The 24,571-nt window shown below is 36.2% G+C and overlaps 1 protein-coding gene across 1 annotated transcript; it reads left to right on the forward strand.

The window, feature by feature from the left end:
- Positions 1-585: 585 nt before the first annotated feature.
- Nedd8 (Nedd8 ubiquitin like modifier) lies at positions 586-21,410 on the forward strand. Its single transcript, XM_081761037.1, has 4 exons — positions 586-717; positions 7,121-7,138; positions 9,653-9,765; positions 20,754-21,410. Exons 1-4 carry the CDS (start codon positions 700-702, stop codon positions 20,839-20,841), a joined length of 237 nt encoding a protein of 78 aa, XP_081617163.1. The 5' UTR covers positions 586-699; the 3' UTR covers positions 20,842-21,410.
- Positions 21,411-24,571: the final 3,161 nt, after the last annotated feature.

Consider the following 24,571-nt stretch of genomic DNA (forward strand, 5'->3'; position numbering starts at 1 on the left):
CTCACATAAAAAGACGAAATTTCTCTGTTATAATACACAAAGCTCTGTAGATCATATAGTTATAGAGCTTTACTGTATATAATATGACTCCAAAGAATACAACTGTACGTCGTTCTCTATATGCATTATGGTTAGCGTTTTTATGACTTTCTGTAAGATTTATAAGTAAATGTTGTTTAAATTGGGACTGGGTGGAAGAGTGGCTTAGATCGTTTCTCTGCGATCGTCAGCAAGAAATCGTCTTACGCCACGTGTGACTGCACAATATAGCTACGTTATCGCTACATGCATAAAAAGACATTTTCCCACTCCACTTTGCTCTTTCGCTACGTTTTACTTCACACATGTTTGTATCAAATAATATTAATATAAATCGGGACTTTTCCCTTTCATTTGCTCAACGTAGTTCATCGGAAATAAATTCTGGATTGCTTGTTTAGACTACTGTCCCATTAATAATGGCAAATTTTATTGCCCCCCTACCGGATTTACATTCAAACGCCACCACTGTATGTGTCTACTGCTTTCTCCTGTTTTTTATCTTCGAATCTCCTGCTTTTCCAACTGACTGGTCTGGCAACACTGCTTAAGTGGCAACTCTGTTTTCCTGCTGAAATATTGCCGGTGCGGCGGTGAAAGAAGTAATTTTTTGATATATATACTATAACACTTTAGCAGGGAACTGCAAATTCTAGCAAAATGCTTATTAAAGTAAAGGTTAGTAATTCGTATGAATTATGTTTTGAAGCAGGATTGTTAATGTTTGTAAGTTAAAGCTTTTTTGAATAAGAAGTTCCGATGATTTTAAGGAACGTGATTTTCCTTTCTTGACATATCTGTTGCGCTAGAAAAAGAGTTAAATGTGTGCTATGGGAAGCATAGGAACTTGAATATTGAAGAAATTCATTATAAACGTGTACATGAGTTAAACTAGCAAAGGTTTGTATCCTGTTAGCTCTAAGTACAGTTGTGTTACTCATCTTATGTCCCCAAAATTGGTGTACTTTCTATTAGTTCATGACCATGATAGAGATTGCTAATGAAGAAATTAAAACAACTCTGCAGGTCACGTCTGTGTTCTTTGAAACACATGATTATGACAGACAATACAACATTAAAAATTGTGTAGATTGGAAATACTCCAACGCACATAATAGAATGAAATATATGTTGGTAAGTGTTTACCAGGAAGGGTTCAGAAGTACGTAAAAAATACAAAATTCACGAGAGAAATGTAAAATACAATAATTAGATCTAGCATAGCTTAATCTAGACTAAATTGACCTAACCTAATATTAATAGAAATAAGCGAAATTTTGTTATTATTTTGAAAATTATGCTGGACCTATACACTAACATAATCTAACTTCACCTAACTGAAACTAACCTAATGTGAATAGAAACTACCGAAATTGTAACATAAATAGCCGGACCCCTTCTGCTAAACATTGTTAATTCTCTCTGCTCCCTGTATCTTAAACATTTTTGAGGTGTGGACGTGCATTCCTGTATGCAGATTCAGTTTAGCACGGACTTTGTGGTGGACAAACACTGTGTGCGTGGGTTTTCTCGGGGTTCTCCCACTTTCTTCATTACTCCTCACCACCGTCTCCTTTAGCCTAACCGGCATAAGCATGGGACGTAAAATTCAAAGATTTCAGTTTAGCACGGTTGCAGTGTACGTGCATGATAAGAACTATTGTGCAAAAGACACAACCAACTTATGCTAGGTGCTCACTAGAAAGCATGGGTTAGGTTAGTAGCTGGGTTGGTTTCTTTCTGTACTAAAGTTTATGCATTTAATTTACACAGTATTGCCGAGCGAGCGTTAGCGAGTGAAGGCGGGTTAGAGCCCCGCAAGGCACGTTGTTTTTGTCTTTATTACTGCTAGATGGGAAGGGGGACCAGTAATCTAGAACCTTGCCGTACTTATCTTACTCTACTATATTCTTCTAAAGCGGCCATACTTATCGATGCACAGCAGCGTGTATTGTAAAGTTTATCCAAAAGCAAGAATGCTGCCTAACCGAATCAGGCCAGAATTGTTGCTGGGAGTGCGTCTATAGGGAGCAGGCGCGTCAGCGACAGGGGATATACGTAAACGAACATTACACAGAAAAAAATATAGCAATATGTTTTTACTGCTTGTGCTTTTGTTTTCCAAAATAACATCTCTAACGTACATGTCAAAACTATGCCGTAACTCTCGGACACTTCTGTTGATGGCGTCATGAGTTAACATACTGACTTTAGATACTTCACTTCACTTTATTTTGTATACTATGATTAATGACTTCGTTATGAGCGAATTTGTGCATTATAGGTTAGACCTTGATTACTGTATTTGTACGTGGATATGCATCTCACGGGTATAACAATGTATTTCGATTATTTACACACTGTCTATTAAAATATTTGTCCTGTAATTTTTGCAAATATGTGGATCGTTTCGTGCATCGAAATTAGTCTCTTATTCTCTTAAATAGACCTATTCTAGTATCAAGTTCCTTATTTTACTACATGAGATATTTTTTCGCAACTAGTGTAGGAGCCTAGGCAAATCGGGGGAGGAGCGAAGGCGGATAACTAGCACAATGTTAATATGCCACAGGGACTGCACAGGTTCTATATAAAAGCTGCTGAGTCGTAGAATATCTTAAGTGCACATAATGTGTTAGTGTGTTTATATTATGTGTAGTACTCATATATATTGATGAGCACTAACTGATGTTGTCAAATGCTACTCGAATCCAGTTTATTTTCCCACTTTATAAAAGTTCTAGACAAAACACTGTTACCGTCCTTCCTCATTTTTCAATGAAAACCGAGAGAGCTTAGCGGACCAATATTTCTGGACCAATGCTATGTAACAACTAGATACATCGTCACTAGATACATCGACTCACCAGCCAAAGCTTCAAACAACTGTGAAAAGGGAGAAGGGCAGAAAAGATGGTACTTCAAAAACAACGTGCTTTTGCTGATCATTTTGTTTCCGAAACGTAAGAGTAAGTCTTTCATCTTGAAATTTCACCAAGGCGCATTATTTCCAGATGCAATATTTCTCATCAAAGTATCTTCGTTGTGAATTTTAAGACCAGTCTGCAGTAATAACGTCTGTAGTCTATAGTGGATTGGTTTGTATTATTGATAACCTAAAATACACGTAAAGGGGGAAGATTGAATTTTCTAGCAATGGAATATTTATCACTCAGCGTTTACTATAGAATGTAGTTATGGGACATTGAAATAGAACCATCCTTGAAAAAAAGGCAGTGACTTTTTTTATGATCTTTTTTTACTCTAACATAAAAAAGAGGTAATCCTGCATTCCAATGTCGTGCATTAAAATCTAGTGATATGGTTGCGGCACATTAATAACGAAAGTGCCGGACTCAAAGTCACAAAAAGATGTTGCCAGCACTCAAAATTCAATATTCAATCTGCTGTTATCGTGTTCGAATCCAGGACATGGAAAATTCCACTCGCCTCCTCGTCAGTGGAAAGTACTTTTTTTACATTTGGGGAAAAATCAACGTGAATTCAAGAATAAATAACAGATATCCAACTCTATGGCCTATGGAACCCGAAGGTTCAATGCCGCGTTCACAAAAGCTCTCCACTGACTTCTGTCCTTAGCCAATTGGATCCTGTTTCTACTTTGTATTCCTATCTCTGCGAGATCCATCTTAATATTGTCCTCTCATCTGCGCCTAGGTCTTCCTGATGGTCGTTTTCCGATTGGTCTTCCAGCCAAGACTTTGAAAGCGTTTCTGCTTTCTTCCATTCTAGCTACATGACCAGCCCACCTAAGCCTCCTAGACTTGATGACCCTAACAATGTTGGGTAAACCATATAAATTCTGTACTTCCTCGTTATGAAGTTTCCGCCATTTCCCATTCTCGTTCCTCTTGGGTCCTAATATCCGTCTTAGGGTCTTGTTCTCAAATAGTTTGTCTATGTTCTTCCTTCAGAGTAAGCGACCATATTTCGCAACCATAGAGAACAACAGACCATAGAGATTGTCGTTTTGTATATTTTAAGCTTCAAATTCCTCGACAGAATTCGCGACGACAAGAGATTTTGAACCGAATAGTAACACGAATTCCCTACTTTTAGTCAACATTTCATTTCTTCGTGAGTATGATTTTCGTCTGTTAATACTGATCCTAGATATTTGAAACTATCCACTTTATCAAAAGTGTTATTTAATATTTTAACGTATCCATAATTTGCTGTATTACTGTCCCGACGCACTTCCATGTATTTAGTTTTCTCTGCATTTACTTCTAAAGCCATGTCCCTGCAAGCGTTTAATAATAAGATCTCTGCATTTCTTTCTATTGTTCTCCTATCATCCCCTATTAAATTTATATCATCAGCATATGCCATAACCTGGTGAATACCGTTCAGCTCTAGGCCCTGGTTGCTATCTTTGATTTTCCTTATAGCGTATTCCAGAACAAAGTTGAATAACAATGGCGACAACGCATCTCTTTGTTTCAGACCATTTGCGACGTGAAAGCTTGTAGACAGAAATTTTCCTACCCGGACTTTACTTTGGGATTCATTTAAACATATCTTAATTAATCTAAGGGATTCATTTAAACATATCATAATCTAATTAGCTTTCTCGGTATTCCAAGTTCTCTAAGAACTTTGTATAATGTTTCCCTCCTAACCGAGTCGTAGGTCTTCCTAAAATCAATAAAAAGTTGATCAGGGTGTCTATCGGTCAAGAAAGTCATGAAATCAGAAATCGGTCGTGAAAGTCACGAAATTTAGCTTTTGGGTCACGATTTTTTTTTTTTTTTTTTTTTTTTTTTTTTTTTTTTTTTTTTACTGTACAAATGTAAGTACAAATTGGAAAACTTCGTTCTATAAAACGTCAAAATTCACCACCAAAAATATCTATGGTCGGCTTTAGACGCTACCAAATCGCAAGCAAAGTACTTTTCTATCACATGGATGAAAATTCGGCCTAATTCACACCCAAATTTACTCTTGAAAATGTTAGGAAATTTTATGATTTGGTGAAGAAAAGGTCACGAAATTTCATTTTGGAATTTTAGTAGAGACCCTGTTGATGTACCGGGGTATTGTATTCCCACTTCTTTTCGAGTATTTGTCGAATGGTAAATATTTGGTCGATAGTTGATCGATTTCTTCTAAATCCGAACTTATAATCTCCAATAATTTCATCTGCATATAGGGCCAATCTTGCTAATAGCAGATATCACTTTTCCTTCTTTTTTTTTTTGGGGGGGGGGGTAAGAGACATACCAATAAACAAAATAAAAATTTATTGCTATGTTTACTGTGTCGCAAAGTGAGTTTTGCTTATTTGTTTAAACACTGTGACTGCAAATGGTCTGGCTAGTAGATTTTTGTGTGGCTGATGAATACTTGCAAGCAAGTTTTTTCAAGCTCTGGCTATATCATAATTGATTTCACTCACCTAGTAGACATAACATGATCTTAATTGATATATCCGCAGTTTGAAGCAAAATAGTTGCTATTCACAGGACCAAATTTGAAATAAGATTGAAATGGAACGAATTGAAAATTTGTCGTGACTATATCTCGGGACATTCTCACATTTGTTTAGATTCTGTTATTATCATAATTAAGTTATTATTATAATTTATTTCAAGCATCTGATAGAAGTATAACAATCTTTATTTGACACCCTTCCGAGTTAGGCCGAAGAACACATGAAAATTCGGAATGTGTTTCAAGTAAAACGAATGGAAAAATTTTTGAGGCTTATACCTTGAGATATTACTCAAAATTTACGAGATGAGAAGAATGCCGGATTTCTCGTCTCGTTTTGTAGGTAACACTATTCGTAAGTGTACTCATCGTAAACGAATGCCAGTACAGCATTCAGTGTAAATCTTGGATCATATTCCGCAGTGGTTCGCATCAACAGAATGCACCTAAGTTTTTCAGCCAAGCTTTTCCGTACGTGGTTTAATAATAATAACAATATTTAATATTTACGTCAACAAGAGTGCATCATTAGTTCAGTGACAATGTGATGCGAACTGTAATCAGTGGTTTTAATTTCTCGTAGTTTTTAATAAATTCCAGTTTGAGAGCCTTTCGCACACAAATAAAAGAATTTCTGCGCAAAAGTCGCGGCTGGCCACATTCAAAATTAATCGTGCGTAACTTCGCTAATGTGTAGCCATATATTTAAAAACGTGATAACTGCAGATTAAATATTTAGTTTTGAGCACTGACAACATTTTTTTTGGCTGGGTCTGCGACTTCTTTTATTAGTCTCTGGCAACCCTAAAAGCATTAGATTTTAGTTCAGGACGGTAAACTGCAGGTTTACCAGATAATACTGTGCAACACAGTGCAAAATTTTTGCAGTTTGCTAAGTTGTAGCATGTTTTACTGATTAAGATGCTTAAAAAAATAAATCTGTTTTTCAGGAACACTGGAGAGTGTTATAATGGATACTAGTAATATGTTCTGCAAATTTTTATATGCATTTAAACGTTGCTGACAGAGCGTATTTTCGAGGGAAATTTGTAACACAGCTAATTAAATTATATGACGATTCGAGAGTTCTTGTCAGACAGTTTCTGAGGTTTTAGAAATGAAGTAATTGCTTTAGATTTATTTAAAATGCACTTGGCATTACACCAAACCTCATATGACTTGAGTAACTTCGTCTAACAAGGTTTACTTGATAGTAATGAGGCAATTATATCCAACCTAATATTGTGAATGTAATGTAATGTACTCACTTGTATATGATGCGATAAACCTCTGGCGGCATAAAGATTAGCTAATGCCATGTTATGAAATTCTTATATATATATATATATATATATATATATAAAGAAATGCTTTCTATTTCTGTGGAGTAGTCTCTATTACCTATTTTATTTCTTCAGACAATGAAGTTGTTTACAGTTACTTTTCTATATACAATTTCCAAAATAAACTTAACAAGAATTATGATTAAATTTTGAGTACTTTATACTATTTCTAGTATTTCTAGGCTTGCATTCGAGAACAAAATGTAAATTCGTTGTACAAATTGACATATTTAATGTTCTTTATTCTTTGTTTCATGTTTTAACGTACTTGATTGATGCTACAGACATTGACCGGAAAAGAGGTGAGTACTATGCGTATTTGTTGTGCTTGTGTCGTAAATTGTAAAATGCATATTTTAAAAGATATTCTTTGGTATATTTAAAACTTCCTTTTGAGTTCCTCAAGAGTAAAATAGGAATACATTTCTTTCTCATACATGGGTTCATTTCAGTTAATAATAGTAAAGATAGCATGAACCAACGGATACAGTAATGTTGATAAAGAAATTTTTTCAGATTTTTTTCTTATCATATAATTATCAGAAAGTCCAGATTGATCCATGTAATGATGAGTTTGTTATTAATGAGTTCCGCAATCACAATCCATTTAATATTAAATGTTCATTAAATTTTGTTTTATTTAGAGAAAAAAAATATCCTTTAGTGAAGATATTAAGAATGTGATGAAGTTTGTTGCTTTGTTTTGCGTCTATAGTATTACGGCAATAATTTTTGGTAGTCGCAAATTGTAAATAGTGTTGCTAACTGTACCATTGTTCAGCATATCTCTGGAATGGTTCAAGATATCCAATTGCTGTAAATGACATTATGATCTTTATGTCTGTCGAAAAACATCACGTGTTTGGATGTGATACAGTAATTCCTCAATGTAAATAAATAAATAACTTTTCGAGAAAAATTAAATGTGCAATCAGTGCGTTATTACTATTCTATAGGGTCTCCCAAAATGTTCTTGTTTGTGATATTAGTCTTTCCTTAGTTCGTTACACTGAATATATGATATTCCATGGTTTCGTTTAACATGTAGATTTGTAATATGTAATAACATGACCAGTGTCATTATATATATAATATAATATAACATTGTTCGGTTGGCAGCAGCTGGTTGGTATTGCAGAATATGTTGAGTAATTTCCCTCTGTCGCTTTTTGCATAACACAAAAATTCAGCGTTTTTTATTTGTTAAGTTACAAGAGAGTTTCAAAATAAATGGCTTACTCTGTGTATGTGAGTACGTTGTAAAATGATAAGAACGCTGCATATATGTGACGTATTTACTAAACACGTAGAAATCAAGAAATACATAATATGCGAGAATGCACAGAAGAGACACATTTCCATACGGCATGTGTTTGACATATTTCCAAGAGAAGATACTGTACAAAGAAGAGACCATAAAAAGACAAAAGGATAGAACTGTTGCAAAATGCAACGCAAGGCAACGGCACTTCTGATGGCCAGTGAAAGGCCCATGGTATACGTCTATCCTAAGTACCCATCAACACTTGTAATAGGTTCAGGGATATTTAATCCCATGCGGCAAGGATGTCATCCTGCAAGTTACGAACATTGTTAAACTGGGTGCTATTGCCTTACCCGAACGAACAAAATAACCCTGAGTTTTTCATTGGATTTGTGTCCAGGGATTTGGCATTCCAGTCCAAGCATGTAGATCCTTTTCCAGTCTTTAGTAATCCCAGCGACATAAATAGTGGCATAGTCTTCTTGAAATATTCACTATATTCCAGTAATTCATATGGCAACATATTGTATGTTAATACTGTTTGGTATATGGCTTCAATCATACAGCACATAGAAAGGGTGAGGTTTCTTGTGTCATAGTAACCAAAGCTCCCACATCATCATCATTTGATCCCCGGTGTTGTCTTTTGAGAAATATTTATCTTCCTTAATATCCTAGTAATATATCCAGCCATCAGGTTAATCTGAATTATTATTTTATCGTTGCTGAAAATCACCCACTGCAATTCCTCCTTTGAGGTTACATGTTTCTTGTCCCAGGTCTCGCATCGCTTCTTGTCGTGCGGGATATTGTGGCTGTGATTTGCGTCTCCCGTATCGAAGTTGGTGCGACATCTCATAGCTCTTGATACCACACATGGAAGTAACTTAACGGTCACATGAGAACTGCACTAGAGATGTTCGTCACCATTTTTAGCTTCAGGACGTCTTTTTTTGTTTCACGGAGTTGCTTTTTGGTAGCCTTTCGAGAAGTTGAATCGGCCCATATTGTATACAAAGTCTCAGAAAAGTGTTCACCATACAGGCGCTTTGGCCAGCTCGACTTGATAATTCATTAACGAACGCCTTCTCCTTATATGCCAATTTTTAACCCCTTTCGCCCTGAGATATCGCTTTTCCGCGTCTCATTATGCCCCTTGTAGGCAACATTGCATAAGAACTTTCGCAGAGGCAAAAGAAGGTTACAACTGATGGACGATATCAAAACCAAAAAATCATACGTGAAGACGAAGAGATGAGCGGAAGATCTTGGAACATGGAAGCTTCTCAGTTGCGGCAAATGACCTGCTAATAATGGCAGAATACCTGTGATGATGATGATTAGTAGTAGCGCACATATTAAAGTATAGATAATGAAATGTAGCCTATAATTACCATTAAAAGTTATTTCAGCAATTTCTTGCCAATTATGCACGCAGATTTTATTTAATGTTGTAGAGTATGTTGTAATGTAATTCCTATTATGTGATCCCAACTATTAATCGTAGGTAATTTATAGTAAATGTTCTAACTTTGGTTGCTGTGTTTTGTAGATTGAAATAGATATTGAGCCGACAGACAAAGTGGAGAGGATTAAGGAGAGAGTTGAAGAAAAGGAAGGAATTCCACCACAGCAACAGCGATTAATATTTTCAGGAAAGCAAATGTAAGTAGTACAACTTTTGAGGAAAATCAACTATTATTGTCATTGTATTTGTGCTACTAGGCTAAGTGTTGTCATTATCAAATACGCTGAATAAGGCAGTAATGTAACAAGTGCATTGTACTCAGTTTAACCAGTGAGAGCCGTAGTTGTTTTTTCATGACTTTCAGAAATGTTTTGTTTTCACCTGATCTATGTAGACCTATACAAGTCTAAGTTTAAACGAATATCAATGAGCTTTAAATAGCGGGAACAGTTACAGAAATTAAAAATTTCAACATCAGGTCAGGTGTTCTGATTGAAGCAGTACTTAGTGCTCAAGTGCCAAAATACACGTTACATATTGAATAAGATTACTGCATTTCTACAGTAATGACTTTCTGGGCTATAAGTAGCTCGTTTTTACATTTTTCCGAATATTTCATTTTGAATGTATGAAATGTAATACAATTTATCTATTAAAATGCTACAATAGCAATTAAAAGCGCCTGAGCTCCAACCTATAACTTTGGCTTTCAAATCTTTCATTTACGGTTATGTGCGATTTCACGTTTAACAGAGACCAAGATTTTGAGTATTTGTACTTTAAATAGCCTAAATTAGTTAACTATATCTTTTTCATAAAGTTTATGATATAAAATTATTGTTCAAAGCCTTTGTATTTTAATAAGCCTTCTCTAAAATCAATGCATGACTTGTGCTTCCATCTTCCGAGTTCTTTTAAACTTTGTTTATATGTTTGTGGTCAGTCCTTTCGACAATGAGATGTCAGAAACTACAGACTCTAGAAAGATGACGTTTTCACTGATCGATTGGAAATTTTGCATAGATTGTCTAGTTGTAATTGAATATTAAAAAAAAAAGAAAAAAGTCATCATTTCTTTATTACATTTTTCTAGGGTACACTAAAAGCGTTTAAATTAAAAAAAAAAAAAAAACAAACCCTAAAGCATCATATCCTATGCGTTATACATTCCAACACCACAATGTTGTATATTGGGGTTGTATATGTCTCAGGCGTTTGTTCCATGGCCAAATAATAGTGAAAAAGGGAGGATAACCATTTCTCGAGTCAAAGATAAATCTTTATTTTTTCAGTGTTTTGTCCAATGAACACCATATATAACTGACATTATAATTAATTGTATATGTAATATATTTGCTTATTACATACTGCATGCAAGAAGAAAGAAAACACTGGTCATACATGAATTAGAAACTCCAACCGGAAGTAGGCTCAAATCTTGCAAACGGTGCGAGATATTGAGAAAATATAATCGAAAAAATCTCCCCTTTATGATACCCCTTGCCGATTCTTTTTAATCAAACGTCTTTCACTTGTGTCTGTAAAGGGACATATACATATTGTTGTGAGGAATGAGAAGAAGATTTATGCTCATATGCAAATGATGCGCTGTGTAGAGGGCGCAGGTTTAGCTAGTATATGTATATATTATGCATCTAAGCGTCTAAGTTTCAAGACTAACACTAAAAAAAAAAAAAAAAAAGTTTTTTTTTTCTTTCTTTCTTTCTTTACTCAATATGTATGCATCACTTCTAAGCTAATATTTTTGTTTCCAAAATAGTACAGTATTTGGATGCTTTGGTAGTTCTCTTTTGGAATCGTCTTTAACTCCAGCGTTACGTGGTGTTGAATATTTGGGACCAAGTCGAAAACACTACTTTTCAATTAGGATTTTAATTTCGGGAAAAGGAAATAGTATGTAGGTGCTAGGTCGCATGAATACGAGAGTGATTCAACCAAGTTAAGTCTTTTCGCCAAAAACTGTTTCACAGTAATTGCGTCGAACGGGGACATTGTTATGGAGTGGGAACTAGTCATTGGATTCAGCTGACACGCCGAATCCTTTGCAGAAGCTTTTTCATTACGCCTTTATAGTACGGTTGATTTATAGTTTGGCCTTCTGGTACAAATTCCTTGTGGACAACATGCTCGCAATACAAAAGAACTATGAACATCGTCTTCACACGATATTTCTCAAGTTGAACTTCTTCAGCTGCGGGAGATTTCTTTAAACTCACGTGACCTATTTACGTTTAATCGCAGAATCATACTTGTAGCACCAGGTTTCATTACCGTTATATATCAGGATCAGTGTTAGCTGTGGCGATCAGATCGTGATAAGTCGCAGTCCTGCGGCCTGTTTGCTCTTTGAGTTGGTTGTGTGGAACGAACCGCGAGCACATCTTACCTGTTGTGTCCTTGCCGATATTTACGACTGCTATTACTCTGAGCAAAGAACGGCGGTTATGCCGTTCTGGCGATTCTGAAGCAGCAATTGTCGAACTTCATCAAAAGTCTTTTCATTTCGACACTCAGCTGGTTGGGTACTCCTAGGATCTCTTAAATGTCGTCTCGACTACCACGAAATCGTCCAGACCACCAGAGAACATTCGAACGGGACAATACATGATCCCTGTAAGCTGCATACACCGCATGAGGGGTTCTGTCATCGTTCATCAGGCTTTAACAAAGATTTTAATAGCTATTTGTTATTCCTTTCTGGAAGTCGGAACAAGCATATTTGATACCACGCAACTCTGTTCAGTTGCATATTTCAAATACTACACGTACACAAAACTCGGTCTGCAATGCGTGGAGACGGCTGGTAAGTGACGCGTCTGACATAAGCACTTTTTTTTTTTTTTTTTAAATAGATGTGAGAAATTCCTTCCTTTCATGAAAGCGGAAACCTTTACCCAGATAACTGGATCGGCACCTTTCTCCAGTGGCCGTTCAGGCTTCTTCCAAGCAGAAAACTGACATCCCCCCCTTCCCCGGTAGGATTGTCCAAGCAATACGGGACTTCCTGTAATTATGGTAGAGGTACATCATACACTACGAAAACCAATAACTGATGTAGGCCACCCATTATCAGAGCCAATAATTGATGTAGACCGTCTGCTCACAGACATTGCCATTTGGGAGTCCACCATAATCTCAACTCCTAATAGGCTTGTCCAAGCAATACAGGACTGCCTATCTTTTACGTGTTTAGGTACCAGGAACAGGTTGTAACTATTTTACATTATGATACCAGTGGTAAGTGCAGCCCACCATTTGAGAGGGACCGCCACATTCTGCCTCATTAGATCGTCCAAGCAAACAGAACTTCCTCTACTTATGGAAGAGGTACACCATACATTACCAGTCCTAATGACTGATATACGTAGATTGTCTTCTCTATTTAAAGACAGTGGCCATTTGGGAATGGCGGATGCCCTAGTAGGGTCGTAGACTCCACTGCCTCACTCACTTCTGAGGTTAAGAAATTTCATTAGGTTACGAATATTCAATTCCGGACCCAAGAGTATGCACTACACATTCATTAAGAACCGTACTACCTGGTCCTCCTGGTAGGGTGTGGATCCATCCCACTTGGCACACCACTACCCTTCTTTCATACGTGTTGGGGTAAAACGTAGTCTAGTTGCTCATTTCGGAGGATAGGCGCAGCCTCACCTCCACCAGTAGGGACGGCAGTTTACACTACCTACCTCAATGAGACCGTTACAAGGTCGCACGTACCCTTCCTAATCCAATGGCTCCGGTTAGCTGCCATTTGGAGATCGGCTGAAGCTTTCATTCCCCGGTAGGTTGTTATCCTGAGAATATAGTGACAATATAGAACGTGACAGCCATCGGCACAAGATCCAACAAGAGTAACGTGTTTTCACGTACTGCCCGAGTTCCAGTGTCCTCTCAGCATTTCACAGATATCACAATGCATGTGAATTAGTGATAGTCGAGGGAGTCCCTTCCGCTAGCATAATACGGGCGTGAAACCGGCCATGGCGGAGTTGGCTGAAGGGAATGGGACCATATCTTCTTGGATAGAGGTAGTGGAAGTAGAAGCGCACGTCATTTTGTGTAGCACCATCATGGCAGCCATCTTGAAGTTCTCTATCTTAAGGTTTAGGTCTAAAATTTTAAATCGGAAGAAAGTCATGTGGCACATTGTTTTGGTTAGCTTTTTACCACAAACATAAATCTCACATTATTTTCAAGATATATGTATACAGGGTGGGCCATTTTAATTAATCCACGGAAATATCTGAAAAATGATAAAACATAGAAGAAATGTTTCAAGTACACGTTATATATTGCTAAGGGGGAAAGCCAATTCCGCCAAAAGTACCCCCCCCCCCTAAATGGGGGTAACTTTGAAATGTCAAATGGAAACATGGGTCGAGTAATACCTCGTTTGAAAGGTCTTGGAAAACTAAGTAACGCTGTACCAAAAGATGTTCCATATTGTGCACCGGTTTCAAAATGGCCGCCATAATATGGTTCGGAAACTCCAGTACCCGTAGTGTGAAAACCATGGAAGGTAAATGAAACGGTGTGGTCCCTGTGATCCCAGTGGCCTCCCTAAAGGGGTCTTGGGGGCTAACTTCAAAATTTCAAATAGTAACATGAGTCGAGTGGTACCTCGTTTGATAAATCTTGCAAAATCTAACATATTGCAGGAGAAAACGATTGATGTGAAATGGCAGTGTTCTCAAAAGGCCGCCGAAACATAGTATCCGTGTCAGAGAAAAGGTTTAGTACCCGTAGTATGAAAGCGATTGGAGATAAATCAACAAATGAAAAACTGGAGTAGCTAACTGACGTAAGGCACATCGAGAGGTGTTGTCGGGGTGACTCCAAGGGCCAACTGGAAGGTATCCGGGGCCAACTTGACTGTGTCTAAGAAAACGTCTAGTGCCCATAGTATGAATACGGTTAGACATAAATGAAAATAACGAAAATTAAATATGAAAACCACGGAGGCGTTCCAAGGCTCGAGAATAATACAACAGAGATAAAAATATTAGAGTAAAATTGCCATAATGTATAGAGAGAAATCCAAGTCATGCAAAATGATCTCTCCCTGCGCTCTGTATGTGAGTGGGGTGGAAAGTAAAGTGAAAGTTCAAACGAGAACTCTACTTTAATTCGTAAATTAAGGCTAACCTTACAAATAGGTATGGTGTGGTTGAAACATTTGTTTGTAAGGATGACGCTGTAGTGACTAAAAAAAGAGAAACTTTTATGCAATGCGTGCTGATTATTCAGAAAGCATTTCGGGGATATACGTACACACCGTTTCGTCCCTCAAGCTCACAATATGACATGAATGCTAATAGTTAATCAAAATATAACTGTGGCCATCCGCGTTAACTTAGTGCATCAATTCTCTATGCATGAAGTCTGCCTTCCAAACAGCATTGGGTAGACCAAGCGTACGCCCGAACCGTTGTCCGGTCGGACATTGAAATTTTGAAGTTAGCCCACAAGACCCCTTCAGGGAGGCCACTGGGATCACAGGGATTACATCATTCGATATGCCCTATGATATTTACGTATTTCAATTTTGTTCCATTCATTTACCTTCCATGGTTTTCATACTACGGGTACTGGAGTTTCCGAACCATATTATGGCGGCCATTTTGAAACTGGTGCACAATATGAAACATCTTTTGGTACAGCGTTACTTAGTTTTCCAAGACCTTTCGAACGAGGTATTACTCGACCCATGTTCCCATTTGACATTTCAAAGTTACCCCCATTTAGGGGGGGGGTACTTTTGGCGGAATTGGTTTTCCCCCTTAGCAATATATAACGTGTACTTCAAAAATTTCTTCTATGTTTTATCATTTTTCAGATATTTCCGTGGATTAATTAAAATGGCCCACCCTGTATATGTAAGAGTTATTACGTGTGGAAAACGAAACGATCCAATGTAATACTCTTTTATTTTATATCTATTTACGAATAGCGTATTTGTGAGAATTTTGGAAGGTTTTACGTAAATACCTTCTCCTAAACAAACTACTGGAGAAATGTCAATCTTTGCTTCACTATGAACTACAAATAAGATTACATAAAGATGATTTGTATAGCATTCTATAGAAAGAAGGAGAATTATAAATTGTAATATTCCTTGTATAGTAAATTGTAAGTCTCGTTTGCTACCGAGTTTACTTTTATTGTACCTTGGAAAAGGTTGTCTGTGGTACATTACTATCTGGAAAAGAAACTGCTACTATTCAAGAACGTTGTTGTATTTTCTGTTAGTTTCACACCCCGAAACCTTTTGGAATTTTAGACCGGCCAAGGAATTGTCGTGTGTCTGTCTGTTGTAATGAAAACACTGATTTCTCTTTTCAGTAATAATTTCTATCGTATCCCTGCACGCTTCAAGGCTCTTTGCTATATCAGCGTTTCCCCTACGGTTTTAATTTTCTCAACCATTTTTATTATTATTATTATTATTCCACCGCTAGCTTTATCGTCAAAAATGCCGAAGCTCCATTTTCTCCACCAAATACCAGGGATTATGGGGAAACTTAAAGCCACTTCATGTAATTCAGCATCAATTTTTCTAGAAGTGTACACATCATTAAATATTTACAGATCTTATAATGTAGTACATTTAAACCAAGCGTACACATAGAAACGTACTAGAAAAATATATATCTTTTGAAGTCCTGTTTCTTGTTTCATAAAACGAAATTATTGGTGAAAGAGAAATAATTTCAAACAATATATTGCTTTTTCCATCCACTTTGCACTCTGGTCTAGGCAAGCGAAAGAAAATACCTCCAGGAGATGTGGCATCCAGGGATACGATGGTCACTTCTAATAATTTCCTATATTCTTTTCTGCACCGCCTCGGTTGTAAAAATCTTAAAGCAAAATGTAACACTGTATTTCCGACAACGAAAATAATATTGCTTATAACTGCATCACAGATTCCTGGAATAAAGTTATTGCTATCTATTTTAGACCATTCGCTCTGAAAACTCTTAAATAGGGAAACGTCTGTCCTAGATGTAACTGATATACCACACTTATCAAATACAGATTTTAAAATCAATTCATAAACGCGGGGTCCGCAAGGAAAGTATAGATGATCCTTCAGGAGCATCTGTTCTAGCAGATTGATATGACCCAAGCATTATATATTCTAGCAAGCATTATTGATGTGACTCATATTACAGGAAGTAGTGTCATACCAAACTGCCTGCACAAACTTTGCTAAGGTCCATTCTTCAAGCGAATGAATTATAATAGAAGCAATGTTCTTTTAATAGTGGCAAAATGGGAACACCAATGAACCTCTCATGACCATCTCCTGTAATAATTATTGGTAGCCTATCGACAGTTTTTCTGTCAATCAAATTCGGCAATATTTTCCCATCCCAATACACAACTAATGCATTTGGTGCACTCTAAATGTGTTCTTTGTGACTTTGTGTAACTTAATTACGGAGTTCCTATCGCCCTCGGTGAATGGAAGACCTATTTATTACCAATTCGTCTAAACGTTTCTGCTGCCACTGTCAGAATATGTATTACTGCTCTATCAATGACTTTATATCGACCAAGGACATCAAACAGTTTTGCAGTAATAGCATTAACTTTTCCTCTTTTGCGTATCTTGGAGAGTCTAAACACATATACCTGTACTTTTCTGTAAACTCTCTGTTGGACTTATCATTATCTGAACTTCTTACCTCATTACTTGAGCTTTCACAGGTTAAAGGTATCACAGATTCGTACAAGATTAAAGGTATCTGAAAATATCAAATTTTTGTTTATGGGGAAAAACTACTCCAAAACGATGTATAACATGACTCAAAACTTTAGGTCGCTTGAGGCACCACTTAATATTATTTACTGGAACTAATTTTTCTCATGGTTTACTTTGGTCCGATGTGGAATCATCTCAGGAGTGCGTCCAAAGAAAATTGAGAATTGAGAACCACCCTAATATACGACATGGTATCAAAAAGCTTCGAGATTAGTTCTGTAACACAGCAGCATAAGGCTGCACACATAGGCAGCATCGACCTTCATAAGTCAGTGTGCCAGTGTGTGTCTTCAAGAACTGTGCAGCTGGTACTATTCTGACCACGTGCATTACCACGTCTGCGATTTCATGGACAGCAAGTTTGAACAACGAGGAACGTGAAATTCTGTGTGATACTGGGCAAATCCGCCACAGAGACGCTTGACATGATACGACAAGTGTTGTACGACGATGCTGCTGTGAGTCGTTCCAGGTGTTTTGAGTGACACCTGCGCTTCAGGAGCGAAAGAAAATCACTGGAAGATGACAAGAGATCAGAACGAACTTCAATGGTCACAGCATCCAAAAATGTCGAAAACATTCGGTAGCTTATGCATGAGGATAATTGGAGAACAATCCACAACACTTCTGCCATTCTCGGTGTGCATAAGGAACAGTGATTTGAACTTGCGCCTTGTTGCTGCCCAGTTTGTCCACAGGCTGCTGACTGAGTAGTAGAAGGAACACCGCATCGAAGTCTGACAAGAACTCCGTCCGTGTGCCGTGGATGACCCGTCCTTCATGTCGTGGATCATTATCGGTGACGAAACTTCGGTGTACGGGTACGACCCTGAGACAAAGCATGTCTTTCTTGTGGAAGAGCCCATCATCTCCACGACCGAAAAAGGGCGATGCAGGTCCACAGCTCGACCAAGTGCATACTCATTGTCCTTTTCAACATTCGCGGCGTTGCGCATCATGAATTCATCCCCATGGGCGTGACCGTCAACAGCAAGTTCTATTAGCTTATAAGGCGTCTGAGGGAGGACATTGGGAAAAAACGACCGGATCTGTGGCGCGCAAAAAACTGGCTACGCAACAAACTGGCTGCTCCACAGTGACAATGTACCCTGTCACCGTACTCTCTTTACACTTGAGTTTCTCACCAGAAACAAGATGATTGCACTTTCGCACCCATTCTGCTCGCCAGATTTTTCTCCTGCTGACTTCATTTTTCCAAAGCTGAAGATCGAGCTCAAAGCTCGCCGTTTGGACACCATTGTGGACATCCGCCGCGAATCGAAGGTGCTTGACACACTTCGAAAAGAAAACTTCCAGGATTCATTAACAGCAATGGCTCAAACGCTGGGGGCGCTGAATTGCTGTACAATAGACTATTTTGAACGTAATATGTAAACGTAGATAAATAAAAGTACTTTCTTGAAACCAGAACTAGTCTCGAAACTTTTGGATACTATCTCTATGTATACACAAGCTGAAATGCCTTTTCTTTCCACGGGGCAAATATATTTATAGGATATATTTAACCCCCTTCACCCTTACGATACGCATTTTAGTGAAAGTGTAATTATAATATATATATATATATAACATACTTTATTTTTGTCGTAAATTTAAACTCCTACTCTTAGAATACGCCCGTTAGGCAATGTGACTTGATACAAATCTTTGATGAAGGTACTAAGTATGTTGCAAAATTAATTTCAAATGGGTAAGCCGTTTTCCGTGATGCGATCACATATAACAAACATTTAATCCAATATGGCGAAAAATATAGAAATTACCCCTCGCTCTTTAAAACTGGAATTTTGGAAAGTACGGGCCACATGTCCACTTATTTGTAATACAAAATTTAATCTTCCTAACTTAAGGGGCTCGTCAGATACAAAATTTTTCTCATTAATTCTGAACAGCATCCTCCGCCCTCTCAAAATACGATCTTTAGCCGAAATGAAGCCTAACTCGAGGTCGTCTCGTGATGTGACCCTAAACATCAGACGTGGAGAAAAAAAAAAAAAAGTTGCCCCCTTTCTCCTTAAAACGAGAACATCTTTCTTATTCATTACTCTTCTAAAAATGGACCTTTCTGTTCAAATCTCACGTTTCTGGATATATTAGTATGACCTAGACTACATGAGTGGGCCACTATCATTCTCATATAATAGTAGAAAGTAGAAAGCATAATTTACGAAAACGCCGAAATATGTGTTCCCTTATTTGTAATTCATATAACAAATTTCACACTTCCAATTTAAGCGAATCCTTACATTAAGCATTTTTTAAATAAATAGTGGGAGACTACAGTATAAAAATTGTCCTTCTTTCCTCCTTTAAACGCAGAATTTTCGCAGACACTGAAATACATTTTCCCTTACTTTCATTTAAAAGTTCATGCACTATTTTCACATTCCAACTTAAACGAATCTTCACATTGGACATTTCCCCACTGAAGAAAGAAAAATTTGAATATTAAAGAAATGAACCCCTTTTTTCTCCTTAGGAGCGGAATTTTTGAAAAGGCTAAAACACTTGTTCCAGTATTTTTGTTGAAGTTGTTATATACGGAATTCCTCATTCTTTAACTTAAGCAAATCCCTACATTTGATATTTTGTCAATAAAGAAAGGTAATTTTGACTAATACAGAAACGACCTTTCTTTTCCTCCTTAGGCAAAATTTTCGAAAAGGCTAAAAACCCGTTTTTCATTATTTTTATTTACGAATTCATATACCGAATTTCACATGTTCAATTGAAGCAAATCCCTACATTCGGTACTTAGTGAATGAATAAAGGGAAATTCTAATATTATTGAAATTCTTTTCGTCCTTTACGAGTGGACGTTCTGAAGACGCTGAAACACGTATTCTCTTATTTTTATTTAAGAGTTTATATACCGAATTTCAGATTTCCAACGTAAGCGAGTCCTCACTTTCGCATTTTCTAATTAAACAAAGGGAAATTTTAATATTTTAGAAATATCCCCGTTTCTTCCCTTAGGAGCAAAATTTTCAAGCAGGCTGAAACATAGGTTTTCTCTTATTTTTAATGAAGACTTTATATGCTAAGTGTCATCTCTCGAATTTTGGTGATGAGCGAAATCTCTATCCTTATGAAGTGATTTGAACCCCCCTTTGCACTCCTTGGCATACGTATCTCCAAAAGGTTCTTTAACAGTTGCTTTCGTGACAAAAGGAGTATTCTGTCCAAATTTCTCGCTTCTACCTATAGTAAGTAGTATGATCTGGGTGATGATGAGCCACTTACTTACATAATAGTATAGATTACTTCGTATGGTATTTGGTACTTGTATAGTATTATAATATATATATATATATATATAGCACTAGATGCAGTCTTTTGCACATATAAATATAAAAATTTCTTTTCTAGGAATGATGAAAAAACAGCACAAGATTATAAAGTTCAAGGTGGTTCGGTACTGCACTTAGTTTTGGCCTTGAGAGGAGGACGGATTTGAGTGCCTGCCCATGATGCTCATTATCAAGATCTTGTTCCAAATAACTTGTAAATTTTAACTGGACATACATATGTTGGATGAAAGATGCGTGTGGACATTATTTTGATATTTTTTTCTTCTACTTGGCTTCGAAGTTTGCTGTGAATTAAACTGGGATTACTTTTTAGTACTACACCATAAAAATAATAATTTATTGTTCAAATTAGAACTGCCTTTGTATATAAGTATTGAGTTGCCAAGAGAACAAATCACCTGTCTTTAAAAAAAATCCCCAAGAGTTCTAGTTAAATAACATGTCTGAGTTAGGTTTTTTTTTCTTTCTTTAAAGTGATTATTTTTAAAAAGTGCGCCAATTTACACCTGAATTGGTTTATTATTTGGTGATAGTAAATATTTTAATTGTCTATATAATAATATGGATATTTTGTATATCATTGGATTTAAAGTATTTTATCAACGCTTAAAATCACTTTAGGCAGTGCTGATAGATTATAAAACAATTTCTGTTGAAATGTTTACATCAATGTTAATAAATTTCATCACATATTAGAAATGTGGTTTTAACTAAAGGTTTTTTTTTTTTTTTTTTGATCAAAAAATAATTTTAACTGTTTTCTTTTTTAAACAGAATGACTTAATCTTAGTTTATTCTAAAGTTGGTCCCAGTTAAAACAGTTTTTTAAGCTGCTAGTACAGTAAGTAATAGTGTTCGAATTTCCCTCTAATTCATTATTCAGACTACTTTCATTAAAAAGAAAGAACTACAAGCTAAGATAAAATGCATTATAAGGTGAGCAGCTTAAAGCTCCGTCTTGCTGTTGTTTCTTCTGATATGTTACTGTATAATTCAGCAAGTGGTTTGTCGGAAAATGACCAAGAGCAATAATATGCACATGTACACTCATGTCCAAAATTATTGTCGCATATCTATCATATTTTTTGTAGGAATATAATTTGATAACGAATTCGCCCGGTATTTCTTACAATGTTGGTATGTGTATAATCGGCAAGGACATGTATGTGGCAAATTTCATGTCAATAGAGCAGTAAATAAGAACAATAAAACTTTCTTCTTTATTTAGCAACATTTTGTTTTACTCATTCTAATTTTCGTATTTGTAATTCTTTTCCTATGAAATTTACCACAAATATACATTTCCCGATTATACATATAGTATCGGTACTAAAAGTATCCCGTAAAATTATCAAATTAAATTCTTACAAGAAGACAGTTATAGATATGCGACAATCATTTTGAACATGAGTGTGCATTTCACAATAACAGATTTGTGACAGAGTTGGTTGATGTAGAGCTCCATGTCTCTTCCAGAACCGGTAATGTTGGTAACATGAGTATGGTGCATGTTTGGTAAATTTTCGACAAATCATAAATTGGCTAAATTAAGAAAAACAAAACATGTATTGGAGTATACAACAGAAAACAAGATATAATGTACTGTAGCCTGAAGGGCTGTTTGACTTCTCAAATCAAAATGCATAAAATAAAAATTATTATCGCCATTGTAAATTAAGCTATTTGTCATATTAAAGAAATAAACGTTTCGTAATCTAATTTAAACAACACGAATTGTGAAAATGATGGATTTAAACGGAAATCTACAAGCATGCAAGCATATAGAAGTATAATTTTTATTTCACTGTATATTTATCCATCTGTCCATGGTCACTAATATCTTTTCAAACTACTTGTATCAAATTTTGTATGTCAAGTTGGAGTACTTATTACTCAATTCAGTTATTAACATATCTCATAATAAACCGAAATATAATCACTAAATCTCTTTCACATTTGCTTGCACTGATTCCTTCACTTTTCGGGCTACAGAGGTATAATAGACAATCTGAGTAATCCAATCTTGAAAATACACTATCAAGTGAATTGCACAGATGATACTGTCGTATATACATATCGATATGATGATCCAGCAGATTTCGACATAAGTAATTTTACGCAGATGGCAGTACCTACTTCACATAGAAGTAGTTAGGTTATGTTGCCTTCTTCCAAAGCTTTCGACCTTAAAAACAGCTATTATAATCACTACACTTTTTAAAAATTTTATTATTATTTTAGTTTAATAAATTCTCGCAACAAGCTCCAGGTGGGAATGGAGTTTTGATCTCTGTGTCTACGCTAATCACGTAGCCACGTAGGGCCTCTTGTGGCAAAGTGAAGGAGGTAGATTTCGTATTATTCCAGTACATCATACGAATCGGCATTTGAGAGCGTAGGTAACAAACAGATTTGTTTTATCCTGTAGATATTACTATGAAAACTGCGGTGGCATAGTCGATAAGGCCTTTACTTACCAAATAACCAGTCTGCCACGGTTTGATCTGCGGTGGTGGCGGGCTCTACTTCGTATTAATGCCAACTTGAAGATCGACCCAGTCTCTAAAATTGAGGGGTACCTGGGGCAACCGGAGGGGAGAATAAAGGTGGCCAGTGTTTCGATTACATACCTTCATAAGTAGCGAAAATATAGACCGTTGCCTCTACCCTTAGCCCATTGAATGACGGCTATCATTACGTTTTAAGATTTTATTACCTTGCGTTTTAATCTTGGAAGTTCTATACTTGCATTTTTCAGATAAATGAAGGTGTGGTGCTATTAGTGATTGTTTTGTTGGGCTGTCAAAATGGAAGCAAACAAAAAAGTTTAGTCAATGAGGTTTACTTTGGATGTGGCTTTGTATTCGCCCTATTATCAAATGAGTGAGTTAAAAAGGGACAAACTTGAAAAATACAATTTTGTGGGAAATAATGTCTATAAACTTCCTCACCAAATACATTTACATAAAAATAATTCTGTATTGACTACTATTAGTTGAGTAGAATGCATTGTGAAATGTGAAAAATATACATTTCATTTTGTACCTAAAACTAGTCAACATATTTTAAAATATCTTCCCTCTCAAAATTAAAAAAAAATCTACATGATAAGATTTACTAATAAGTTTAAGATATAGGAGAAAATTTATTAGGTGCAATATTAGTAGGAGATTACATTACGTTTGGTAGTGCTACAAGATAGGAGCGAGTTTTAATAAGTAAAAAAGAACATGGTAATATTTTCTATCCAGTAGTAATAGTTTGATTAAAGTTTCCACAAAGAAAAACGGAATTTATTAGATTACGTTTGAAACATGATTAAATTCTAACTTTCGAAAATAGAAAAACCAAACAACAACAGTCTTTAAGAAACTAAGTTAGAGTCGGCCTCCGGAATTCTTTTTGTGAGCCAGGTAAGTCAGTCTGCAGAAAACGGATGGTATTCATTTAGTATGTAGTGGGTGATTTGTAAGTATTTGAATAATTTTTCTTTTGTGATGGAAACTTTTCAACAGGGCATATACGTTAGTGACAGGAAGTTGAATAGTGTCAGTTTTTCTAACTTGAAAGTTCACAGGACTTAATATACGCTGATTTTGAAAGAAAATTGTCTTTATCTTCAATGCCTCTGGGAAGTTTTACGAAATGTTGTGACCATCAGTTATTTAAATCAAGAAGTATGTCATATTGAACCGGTTTCACGTGAAAATTAGGATAAGTTTTTGTTATTGTTTTATTTTCTCTTCACTATCAATCATTGTCTAGTATTGTTCAAACAAATAAACGCAGTCATGACGCCGAATTTCACGCTTCGAAATGCCAAAAGTATGGTAAGTCACATGGCTTGAAATTATTTCCTTTTATGTGATGGTATTG

The sequence above is a fragment of the Thermobia domestica genome, chromosome 1, assembly GCF_964235325.1.
Source record: "Thermobia domestica chromosome 1, izTheDome1.hap1.1, whole genome shotgun sequence".
In the NCBI taxonomy this organism is placed as follows: domain Eukaryota; kingdom Metazoa; phylum Arthropoda; class Insecta; order Zygentoma; family Lepismatidae; genus Thermobia; species Thermobia domestica.